Raw genomic sequence first — 12,541 nt, 5'->3', positions numbered from 1 at the left:
GAAGACACCATGGAGAAGCCAATCATCATCCCTGCAGAAGACACCATGGAGAAGCCAAATCATCGTCCCTGCAGAAGACACCATGCAGAAGCCAAATCATCATCATCCCTGCAGAAGACACCATGGAGAAGCCAAATCATCATCATCCCTGCAGAAGACACCATGGAGAAGCCAAATCATCATCATCCCTGCAGAAGACTCCATGGAGAAGCCAAATCATCATCCCTGCAGAAGACACCATGGAGAAGCCAATCATCATCCCTGCAGAAGACACCATGGAGAAGCCAATCATCATCCCTGCAGAAGACACCATGGAGAAGCCAATCATCATCCCTGCAGAAGATACCATGGAGAAGTCAACCATCATCCCTGCAGAAGACACCATGCAGAAGCCAAATTATCATCCCTGCAGAAGACACCATGGAGAAGCCAATCATCGTCCCTGCAGAAGACACCATGCAGAAGCCAAATCATCATCCCTGCAGAATACACAATGGAGAAGCCAAATCATCATCATCCCTGCAGAAGACACCATGGAGAAGCCAAATCATCATCCGTGCAGAAGACACCATGGAGAAGCCAAATCATCATCCGTGCAGAAGACACCATGGAGAAGCCAAATCATCATCCGTGCAGAAGACACCATGGAGAAGCCAAATCATCATCCGTGCAGAAGACACCATGGAGAAGCCAAATCATCATCCGTGCAGAAGACACCATGGAGAAGCCAAATCATCATCCGTGCAGAAGACACCATGGAGAAGCCAAATCATCATCCGTGCAGAAGACACCATGGAGAAGCCAAATCATCATCCGTGCAGAAGACACCATGGAGAAGCCAAATCATCATCCGTGCAGAAGACACGATGGAGAAGCCAAATCATCATCCCTGCAGAAGACACCATGCAGAAGCCAAATCATCATCCCTGCAGAAGACACCATGCAGAAGCCAAATCATCATCCCTGCAGAAGACACCATGGAGAAGTCAATCATCATCCCTGCAGAAGACACCATGGAGAAGTCAATCATCATCCCTGCAGAAGACAACAAGCAGAAGCCAAATCATCATCCCTGCAGAAGACACCATGCAGAAGCCAAATCATCATCCCTGCAGAAGACACCATGGAGAAGCCAATCATCATCCCTGCAGAAGACACCATGGAGAAGCCAATCATCATCCCTGCAGAAGACACCATGGAGAATCCAATCATCATCCCTGCAGAAGACACCATGGAGAATCCAATCATCATCCCTGCAGAAGACACCATGGAGAAGCCAATCATCATCCCTGCAGAAGACACCATGGAGAAGCCAATCATCATCCCTGCAGAAGACACCATGCAGAAGCCAAATCATCATCCCTGCAGAATACACCATGGAGAAGCCAATCATCATCCCTGCAGAAGACACCATGGAGAAGCCAAATCATCATCCGTGCAGAAGACACCATGGAGAAGCCAAATCATCATCCGTGCAGAAGACACCATGGAGAAGCCAAATCATCATCCGTGCAGAAGACACCATGGAGAAGCCAAATCATCATCCCTGCAGAGGACACCATGCAGAAGCCAAATCATCATCCCTGCAGAAGACACCATGGAGAAGCCAAATCATCATCCCTGCAGAAGACACCATGCAGAAGCCAAATCATCATCCCTGCAGAAGACACCATGGAGAAGCCAATCATCCCTGCAGTGGACACCATGGAGAAGCCAATCATCATCCCTGCAGAAGACACCATGGAGAAGCCAATCATCCCTGCAGTGGACACTATGGAGAAGCCAAATCATCATCCCTGCAGAAGACACCATGGAGAAGCCAAATCATCATCCCTGCAGAAGACACCATGGAGAAGCCAAATCATCATCCCTGCAGAAGACACCATGCAGAAGCCAAATCATCATCCCTGCAGAAGACACCATGCAGAAGCCAATCATCCCTGCAGAAGACACCATGGAGAAGTCAATCATCATCCCTGCAGAAGACACCATGGAGAAGTCAATCATCATCCCTACAGAAGACACCATGCAGAAGCCAATCATCCCTGCAGTGGACACCATGGAGAAGCCAATCATCATCCCTGCAGAAGACACCATGGAGAAGCCAATCATCCCTGCAGTGGACACTATGGAGAAGCCAAATCATCATCCCTGCAGAAGACACCATGGAGAAGCCAAATCATCATCCCTGCAGAAGACACCATGCAGAAGCCAAATCATCATCCCTGCAGAAGACACCATGCAGAAGCCAATCATCCCTGCAGTGGACACCATGGAGAAGCCAATCATCATCCCTGCAGAAGACACCATGGAGAAGTCAAATCATCATCCCTGCAGAAGACACCATGCAGAAGCCAAATCATCATCCCTGCAGAAGACACCATGCAGAACCAATCATCCCTGCAGTGGACACCATGGAGAAGCCAATCATCATCCCTGCAGAAGACACCATGGAGAAGCCAATCATCCCTGCAGTGGACACCATGGAGAAGCCAATCATCATCCCTGCAGAAGACACCATGGAGAAGCCAATCATCCCTGCAGTGGACACCATGGAGAAGCCAATCATCATCCCTGCAGAAGACACCATGGAGAAGCCAATCATCCCTGCAGTGGACACCATGGAGAAGCCAATCATCCCTGCAGTGGACACCATGGAGAAGCCAATCATCATCCCTGCAGAAGACACCATGGAGAAGCCAATCATCATCCCTGCAGAAGACACCATGGAGAAGCCAACTCATCATCCCTGCAGAAGACACCATGGAGAAGTCAATCATCATCCCTGCAGAAGACACCATGCAGAAGCCAAATCATCATCCCTGCAGAAGACACCATGCAGAAGCCAAATCATCCTCCCTGCAGAAGACACCATGCAGAAGCCAAATCATCCCTGCAGAAGACACCATGCAGAAGCCAAATCATCCCTGCAGAAGACACCATGCAGAAGCCAAATCATCATCCCTGCAGAAGACACCATGGAGAAGTCAATCATCATCCCTGCAGAAGACACCATGCAGAAGCCAATCATCCCTGCAGTGGACACCATGGAGAAGCCAATCATCATCCCTGCAGAAGACACCATGGAGAAGCCAATCATCATCCCTGCAGAAGACACCATGGAGAAGCCAATCATCATCCCTGCAGAAGACACCATGGAGAAGCCAATCATCATCCCTGCAGAAGACACCATGGAGAAGCCAATCATCATCCCTGCAGAAGACACCATGGAGAAGCCAATCATCATCCCTGCAGAAGACACCATGGAGAAGCCAATCATCATCCCTGCAGAAGACACCATGGAGAAGCCAATCATCATCCCTGCAGAAGACACCATGGAGAAGCCAATCATCATCCCTGCAGAAGACACCATGGAGAAGCCAATCATCATCCCTGCAGAAGACACCATGGAGAAGCCAATCATCATCCCTGCAGAAGACACCATGGAGAAGCCAATCATCATCCCTGCAGAAGACACCATGGAGAAGCCAATCATCATCCCTGCAGAAGACACCATGGAGAAGCCAATCATCATCACTGCAGTGGACACTGAGGAACCTAACCAACCATGCAGCAACCACTGGTGTGTGGGGAAGCAACCATCATCCCCACAGCAGACACTTGTCTGTCAGGAAATCTACTATTGTCCCTGCAGCAGTGTCTGACCTCTGTGGGGAGGCCAAATATAATCCCTGCAGCAGACCCTGTGGGTAAGCAGACCATTCATGCAGCAGCCATTAGTCTGTAGGGACACTGTGGGTAAACCAACCTCCATCCCTACAACAGACACTGGTCTTTGGACACAGTGTCCCTGCTGCGGACACTGTGGTGCAGTCAACCATCCATGCAGCAGCCACCGGTCTGTGTGAATGCCAACCATCATCCCTGCCGCGGACATTTGTTGGTGGGGGTGCCCACTACAGTAGTACTGTACAAACATCTCACATTGTGATCCATACCAGCAGGTGGGAGCACCAATGGACTGCTACAGAAATGATGGATATTCTCAGGTTTCCAGCAGGGCAGGTTTATGACATTTCTGGTATTCTGCTCAGAGGGCGAGATCCTGTATATCGAGTCCACTGATGAAGTCTCACCTTCCTGTCCTCCGTGATGAAGGCAGCATGACGCTCTGAACCCCACTGGTCTCGTTCTTCCCAGATAACTCCAGCAGACCAATCCCCAAGCTTCCAAAATACTCCATCACATTGTGACAGATGGGCTCTGTGCCCACATAACAGTGAGTGCACCGATCCAACCCCAGAGCCATGCGGGCAGGCCTGAAGACCAGACGATCAGCAAAGCTGTATCCCCAGGACAGCGAACCAGAACTGCAGAGGAGAGAGGCAACCATGAGATCAGCATGTGGTCCTTGACCATCACATTCCGCCAAGACTTATTCAAATGCTATGAACACACACATACTCATGGCCGGCAGATAAATGATGACAGTATGGGGCACGGCTATCTGGAGGCTGGAGACGACCTAATCGGTCACATTCACCAACCTTCTGTAGGAAAGGAGACCTTTCTTCCTGGCCCACCTAATGGTCATCTTCTGTAATGGCGTCGCCTCCTTCTCATTCAATATCCACTGCTTGTTCACCTTCTCCCAGAGTCCAGGGAATCCCATGAAGAAGGTTGGGTGGACATCGCGCAGTGTAGACACCAGAGAACCCTGTGAACCATGCACCCGTATGAGGGATCAATATGGTTTATTCTACCTCCGGGGAGGGGCACCAGTACCATCTGTGTAAGCACGTGCTCACTTCTGTCCTGCTATCACAAATGACCCAAATTTTTACACTTTTTTTTTTTTCCCTTTAAAAAGCCCCCAAAGACTCAAAGTAAAATGGATTTATCATTGTGAAATAGTGACATATCCCAACCTTACTAGTGCCATAGTATCTGTAGCTAGGGAGATACATGAAAGCTTTCTGGGCCACATATGCCCCCCCGAGACACTGGTTGGGTTGGAGGACAGTGCTATACAGCCATGTTACTGTTCGTCCTGAGTGGACGCAATGCTTCAGCTTGGTAATTCTGGTCTTGGAGTTTAAGGTTCTCACCTTCCGAGCATCAGACTCTGCAAAATATGTGGTTCCTCCACAGGACAGAGGAAGCCAGAGGTCAAACATCTGCGCCGACATGTGACTAAGGGTCAAGTAACTGACCACAACCTCCTCTGACCCCAAACCCAGCATCTCCTGCATGGTCCGGGATGTCCAAGTTACCTATGAAGAAACAAGAGAGACAAGGGCGAACAGTGAAAGGAACTGCACTGAAATCTATATGCAGCATATTCATGGGCAGCGCTGCATGGTGGCTCTGCGGCCAGCGCCGCACAGTGGCTCTGCGGCCAGCGCCGCCAGTCTCCGGGTTCTCCGGTTTCCTCCCACACTCCACATACAGATGCGGGAATGTAGATTGTCAGCCCCAATGGGGACAGTAATGATGTCTGTACAGCACTGTGGAGTATGATGGCGACATATAGGCGAGTAATAGAGGAGAATACATGATGAACGTCCCTTATGTCGTCACACTTTTGTCGCCACCAGCGTACACGGTTCTGTATAGCATTGCTAATAACAATGGCAGCCTGCTGAATCCCCTGTATCTGGGCACTAACTGGTATGGTTATTTGTACACGGTAACAGAAGGCACCATAATGACCAGCAGCCAAAGTAAGGCCAGTCCTGGCACATGTAGAATATACTCTGATCATATAAGAGGACCTGGAAGTCTGGACGGTCCTCACATTGTCATGACTTATCAGGGCTCCTCGTGCCTCTCCGGCGTCGTCCATTGCATACATTACGGCACAGCTCTGGTGCGGCTTCTGACTTGCTGCGACTTCATCGAGCTGCGAATCTTCCAATTCTGAGCCCAAAGCCAATAATTGGTTCCACTGAAAGATGAAATTCTATCCTGATTCCTGTGTATACATAAGTGGAACCAGACTGAAAACCTGAAGGTATGGAGGAGGACTTACTGTGTGCGCTCCAGGGCATGGCTCCACCACCAGCCCCCGCCATTGTATGACTGCTTTTAGGTTAGGCAGCTTGTCTTGTATCTGGAAAATAATGGTCATGAGTGAAAAACAAAGCACGACTACAACATCAGCTCCGAAAGAGAACCAAGCCACGGCCATTCACCTCCGGGTGGAAGAAATCACCATATTGTGGAATTTTATATCTTGGCTCAAAGCCAGAACGGAATAAAGCGGTGGGCATTTATCACTGGTTGTGCTGTTATATGGTGACCCTACTGCAGTGACGGGCAGACGCCACGTGAGGTGTCTGGGTAAATGTCTCAAAGAAAAATAGATCCTAGCACCAGTGACAAATGTATGAGGAGGAAGGAATAAAAAGCACCTGAAGGATCTTCTCCCGTTGGTTGTGGTCGTCCACAAGAACAATCTGAGCCCGAGAATCTAGTGCCAACTTAAGGCAAGTTGATGGTGTGGATAATGGATCAATGCCAACGGCCAAGCCCCTGCCGGAGAGCAGATCACAATATTAGAACATTTCCCCCCCATTGGAATAGAAGCACAATCTCTCTGTACCCGGCCAGAATCGCTCCGATGTGTGCCATAATCCACTCCGGAGAATTAAACCCAAGAATCAGAACCGCATGGAACCGCTGCAAGCCCAACTGCAAGGAAAAGAGAAACCCCGATAAGTCACTGGTCCAAGGGTCCGAAGAACATCCTTCTCAAGTCATACCTTCATGGCTCGGGGCACGCTCTGAGGAAGACCAAGCCTAGGATTAATCGTTTGCATTTCAATAAGTCACTTTTTGTTTCATAACATTTGTTGCCATTTTCTGTGCCAAATTCATGAGCCGCGTGCGCTCTTGTGAAGAAATTTTGTACAGAAGAAAAATCTTTATTTTTAACCTTTTACCCTTTTTTTTTTTTTTTTTTGCACCTTTTTACAACAAAACCTCACATTATCCTTTAAAACGTTGCATGCAACGCTTACCATTGGTTCAAAAATGAGTTGCATGCAAAAAAAAGTCACTTCTGGGGAGGACAGGAGTACATGTGTACAAAAATTGTGACTTAAAAGTCACAAATAATGAATCGGCCACAAACGTCTTGATTACAAAAACCCATAATGGCGAACTGAGAAAAAAAACAACAGCAAAGCGGAAAACAATCTGCAAAACAGGCGCAAATGCAACAATGAAGCGGGGCCAAAGTCTTCTGTGCTGAGGCTGCAGATCTCAGTCCTACAGGAGCCACCACAGGTCCATCTTCATTATGGACACTGACAATGGAAGGACAATTACTTCATCTTTTGAAGAAGCATTGTAATGTTGGGACAGGATGGAAGGTGTCTACTACAGGGAAAGGATAAAAAATAGAAAACAACCAGCCCTTACTCTCTAACCATATCCACTTGGATCAAGTTGGGTTCCTGGTTGGTAGAGAGGCCCGCGATAACACTAAAAATCATTGACATTCACTACGCTCAAACAAGAAACATACCTTAATACGGTCACTCCACGCTGAAAAAGTGTTTGACAGAATATCATGGTCGGCCATCTATTACTCCCTCAAAAACTCAATATAGGAGAATGCTTTACAGCTAAAGTAATGGCCTCTATTGTAAGTGAGATTAAAGATAAATGGAGCGCTGTCCCCATCATTCACAATCTGTAATGGAACAAGATAGGGGTGCCCTCTCTCCCCTCTCCTGTACACCCTCGTGATGGAACATTTACTATCCTCTATTCGTGATAACCCTGATACTAAAGGTATCACTATAGGGCAAACGGAATATAAATGCTCCCCCCGTGCAGATGATGTCCTTCTATACATTACAAGCCCATATACGTCAATTCCATCTATCATGGCAGAAGTGGATCGTTTTGGCACATGGTCCAATTTCAAAATAAACACTTCAAAATCTCAGGCTCTCAACGTTTCCCTGCCAATCACCACTCAGGCTGTCATCCAATCAAAGTTTCCTTTTTCTTGGCCATCACAGGGTATAAGATACTTAGGGATACACATACATCGTGATCTTTCTCGACTGTTTGACCTCAATTACAAACCCTTACTTGGTCAAGTCCATAAGGACCTTATTCATGGACTGTGAAGGATTTCTCATGGTTTGGCAGAGTAAATATATTAAAAATGATCATTTTACCTAGACTGCTTTACCTTTTTCAAACTATCCCGACCAGAATCCCTTTAAATTTTTGGAAACATCTACGTAGTAGCTTTTGTAAGTTCATCTGGTCGTCCACGTATTCGTGGTGATATATTAGTCAGGTCTAAACAGATGGGAGGCCTCGGCCTTACGGATTGTAGAAAATACTACATGGCGGCAGTCCATGCCAGAATACGAGATTATTCTCATCAACATGGGAAGCTTTGGGTTCATAAAGCACAAACTATATTGTCCAAGGGCAATAACTACACTCCCCTGGAATCCACATCCCTCAATCCTTAAACCCTCTGAACAATCCTACAGCACATACTGCACAATCCTTTCCCTACGTCGAGACAATAAGAAGATCTGTCTAATTGACCCACAGGGCCCATTATACCCAATCTCCAACAATCCCACCTGTTTACCGGGGCTATCTTCCAATCGATTTCTGGGTAGAAGTAAATATCACCCTCTTCACTTTGCTCATGTACTCTCTAACGCGTCTTTAATACCCCTCAACGAGGTATTTCAGGACCGCTCTATCCCTCCAAGAGCCGACTAGGACTATAGACAATTGCAACATTTCCATTCCCATGTTAGAAAAGAAAGACGGCTCGGGGGGCTTGAGGCCGAGAGGACGTGTGTCACCACCTCAGCTCCTCTAAAATTAACCTTTTTTGCCTGTTTGGGACCCTAAATATCATAAAAAAGAGGTTTTCTCTCTTCCCCTCTGGCACCAGGGGACGCAGCCTAACGCCACTGAGTGGCTTTCATCGTTTTTTCCCGGTCCTGTGAACCGTGCTGAGCCGTCGGAACTGTGAAGGACGCGGAGCCGCAGTCTTTACCATCTTCCATGGAAGCCCTCGTTCCCTCTGCCTCCCCGGACCAGCGACTGAGCTGGACTACTGTACCCTGATATCCAGGGACGAAGACCGCAGGTACCGACACCACTATAGAAGTGCAGGGACCGGGTGAGTGAGGAGAGTGAGCAGCACAGGCGGGTGCTCCAGCGGCCAATCCCCCCCTCCGCGCCCCTCTCCCTCTTTTTGTCCTGCGTCCACAAGAACAGAGGCACAGGCAGTGGAAACCTGGCGACAACGCGGACGGCCGGTGGATATTGCCGGAGGTTCGGAGGAGACGGACGGGAGGGAGACACTCACCTCCAAGGCTATCGAGGTCCAGACGGAGACGACGGCAGCCATCTTCCCGCCTGCAGTGCCCTTCCTCCCTTCTCCTGAGACCGGTGTCAGTCGTACCTCTGGGAGGAAGCGAACAGAGGTTTCCTGCTGATTGTGGGAGATATCGAATCCGGGGGTCGGCGGAGAAGCTAGAAAGCCCCGGTGAGTAAAAGGAGTGCGGGCTCTCAGGTGGCGGAGGGATCTGTGTGTCTGAATACACCGGCGGCCATTTTATTCCCTCTCCCACGAGGCTACACAGCGCACAGAGGTCTGTGGTATCGGGAGACAACCCTGAGCAAAACTTGCTCCTCTACCTTCTTAGTGCTTCCCCCTTTGACTATGTCCACAGTTTTTCACCTCTTGGACTCCACGCCAACAGAAAAAAAAGGCCTATTAATCCTTTGGAATTATAGGGTCAAAAACTTTCTGCCTCAGAAGAAGAGGAAACAACCAGGCAGCAATGTACCCCTTACAAAGAGAAACAGTGACTTGACTGAATTGGGGATTCATCTCGATCAGCTTTTCTGCTCAACACTATTATTCTGAAAAAAAGGGAGAACAGACTTTGTCCACAATGTGTCTATCAAGGCAATGGACAAAATATCAAATAAAATGTAAAAACTACCAAAATGGTAGAAACTCTGAAAAAATAATAAATATTAGGGAAAAAGAAGGAGGATAACATATTTGAACTGTGTATGAATATCTCTTCTACACATCAAAATGGTCAAGATAGGTGGAGGTCCATCGAAAGACTTCTAACGCCCAGAAGTCCTCAACTAGCGGAGACATGGATAAATATATAAAAAAATCCACACAACAACTCCCTCCTAGCAAAAACACCTTAAATAGAGGAGCTGCAGAAAGTCCTAACGTACTTATGAAAGATACAGATGAAAGTGATCAGGAGGATATGTCTGGGGACCAGCCTCCAGTTTCCCGCTCCTTTATACACACATCGCTTAAAAATGCCTTAGAACCAGCTGTAAAGGATGTCCGGGACATTAAACAGGAACTGGGTCAGATCGGCACAAGAGTCGAATCTCGAGAGCACTCAGGAATCTCTCTGTAATTTCTCTTCTGCAGTAATCGAGAACCTTCAAAAATGCCAACATCTTAACTTGGCCTCTGACGCCCTAGAGGACCAGGAAAATAGAAGCCGCCGTAATAACCTCAGAATAAGAGGCTTGCCAGAGTCGGTCCCGGCGGAAACCCTGCTCGCCACAGTTAAAAACCTGTTCATGTCAATCCTAGGGGTCAATTACCAAGGTAAAATTACTATTGAAAGAGCACACAGGGCGCTTAGAAGGAAACCGAAACCCTCAGAACCGCCCAGACACAGAACCAAAGAGGACATTGTCAAAAAAGCCAGAAACCGCGAGAGGTTACTCTTTGAAGATTCCAGAATTAATATCTTCCAAGACATATCTCCACATACGTTACAAAAGAGGAGAATTATGAAGCCGCTCACTGAGGTACTAAGAGAAAAAAAGATTATATACTCATGGCCATTTCCTTTTGGGATTGCCTTTACATTTGAAGGCCAAATGCACCAAATTCGTACCAAACATGACCTCCAAACCGTCTTGACCTTACTTGACCTTCCAGACTTACAAATAGAAGACTGGTCTACTGTCCAAGACTTAACTACTACCTTGCCAATTGCTCCTCCAACACCCTGGGAAACGGTCCCTTCAAACAAAGCGGGAAGACAAAAGAAAAAAGTCGGCAAACTTAGATCAAAACGGATAATCCCGGACCAAACCTGAAACCCTGTATCCTTACATAAACGGTTCTCGGTTCATATCACGGCCTTCTCACTAGTAGAGATCTTTGGACTCACACCATAGGAATTTGTAGGACGAGTTCTCACATTATCAACATTTTGCCTGGTTGGCAACTAGAATCCCAAACTAAAGCCCTTAAAACGTAACTTTTATTAAAATATATAACTCTCCTGAGGATAGTAGATATTAAAATAATTACATAAGTACAAGCAGCAGAGTAGGGTCGGATATTATAATCTGCAATTTTGCTTTTCCACTATGTGGTTATCCGACCAATTCTCATTATCATGTGTTTGTGGCCGCGGACCACCTATCGTATGTTATCACTGCCTATGCCTTATCATAAAATCCACAATTAAAGCCTCCCCGACATGTTTCACCTAACTGGCGTCATCAGGGGACAGTTAGGCGAAACATGTCAGGGAGTCTTTAATTGTGGATTTTATGATAAGGCATAGGCAGTGATAACATACGATAGGTGGTCCGCGGCCAAACACATGATAATGAGAATTGGTCGGATAACCACATAGTGGAAAAGCAAAATTGCAGATTATAATATCCGACCCTACTCTGCTGCTTGTACTTATGTAATTATTTTAATATCTACTATCCTCAGGAAAGTTATATACTTTAATAAAAGTTACGTTTTAAGGGCTTTAGTTTGGGGTTCTAGTTGCCAACCAGGCAAAATGTTGATAAAGTTATTACCCCAACGCTGTCTTTAGGTTGAACAGTGTTGGTGAGTTCTCACATTGTCTCTTGTTTAAAATCTACATAACTTTAATAAGTGATCACTTTAATTATGCGGTGTGCAGTCTCTACACTGAAGAGGGTGGTAAATCTGTTTTCTCTTTTTGCATGACTTTGTAGTAGACTAATCAAAAAAAAAACAGATTACCTGCCAGATACAAAGAATAGTTGTTTTTTCCTACTAAGAAAACTATATAATATACTTCACACAGTTCTTATTGTTATGGTTAATTTTTTAATATCTAGATATTATTAATTTAGATAAAACAATTTATATTTTTGCTATGTCTGAAGTCTGCTTGAGTGTTTTCTGATTTTACATTGTGGAATGTCTGACTAAGATTCTTGTTTTCCTGTGAAGTCCTTGACAAGAAGGTTTACGTTGGGCCAAGGGAAATGTGTTTGTTACTTATAAGTCTATTTCGGTTTTCTGTTCAGTTGTATGTAACAATGAAGTTCTGTTCTGTCTAGCTAATAAATATGGTGAGTCTTTGTTGCCACACCTGAAGACTTTACCTGCTGACAATGCATGTCACATGTATTCTGTCTCTCCCTTCATCGATGAAGTATCTTAATTTGAATCTCACTGGCAATGTGAAGACCCTTTGCTGTCTATTCCAAAGTTCTCCTTAAAACAAAGAGGGTCTCCGTAACATTATCAAAA

The 12,541-nt window shown here is 46.5% G+C and overlaps 1 protein-coding gene across 1 annotated transcript in view; it reads right to left on the bottom strand.

Moving 5' to 3' along the window:
• Positions 1–4,093: 4,093 nt before the first annotated feature.
• LOC141154214 (long-chain-fatty-acid--CoA ligase ACSBG2-like) overlaps positions 4,094–12,541 on the bottom strand; it is a 28,231-nt gene continuing 19,783 nt past the window's right edge. The window contains exons 4-10 of the mRNA XM_073639832.1: positions 6,566–6,654; positions 6,375–6,495; positions 5,993–6,073; positions 5,759–5,908; positions 5,070–5,234; positions 4,509–4,678; positions 4,094–4,331 (exon numbers count right to left, since the gene is read on the bottom strand). Of these exons, the coding sequence (XP_073495933.1) occupies positions 4,094–4,331; positions 4,509–4,678; positions 5,070–5,234; positions 5,759–5,908; positions 5,993–6,073; positions 6,375–6,495; positions 6,566–6,654 (1,014 nt within the window). The remainder of the gene's footprint in view (positions 4,332–4,508; positions 4,679–5,069; positions 5,235–5,758; positions 5,909–5,992; positions 6,074–6,374; positions 6,496–6,565; positions 6,655–12,541) is intronic.

This window comes from Phyllobates terribilis, unplaced genomic scaffold (genome assembly GCF_046119375.1).
Source record: "Phyllobates terribilis strain yellow unplaced genomic scaffold, ASM4611937v1 Scaffold_1__5_contigs__length_1240528914, whole genome shotgun sequence".
Taxonomy (NCBI): Eukaryota; Metazoa; Chordata; class Amphibia; order Anura; family Dendrobatidae; genus Phyllobates; species Phyllobates terribilis.
The sequence above is the reverse complement of the archived record's forward strand: the minus strand, read 5'-3'. Positions and strand labels throughout refer to the sequence as shown.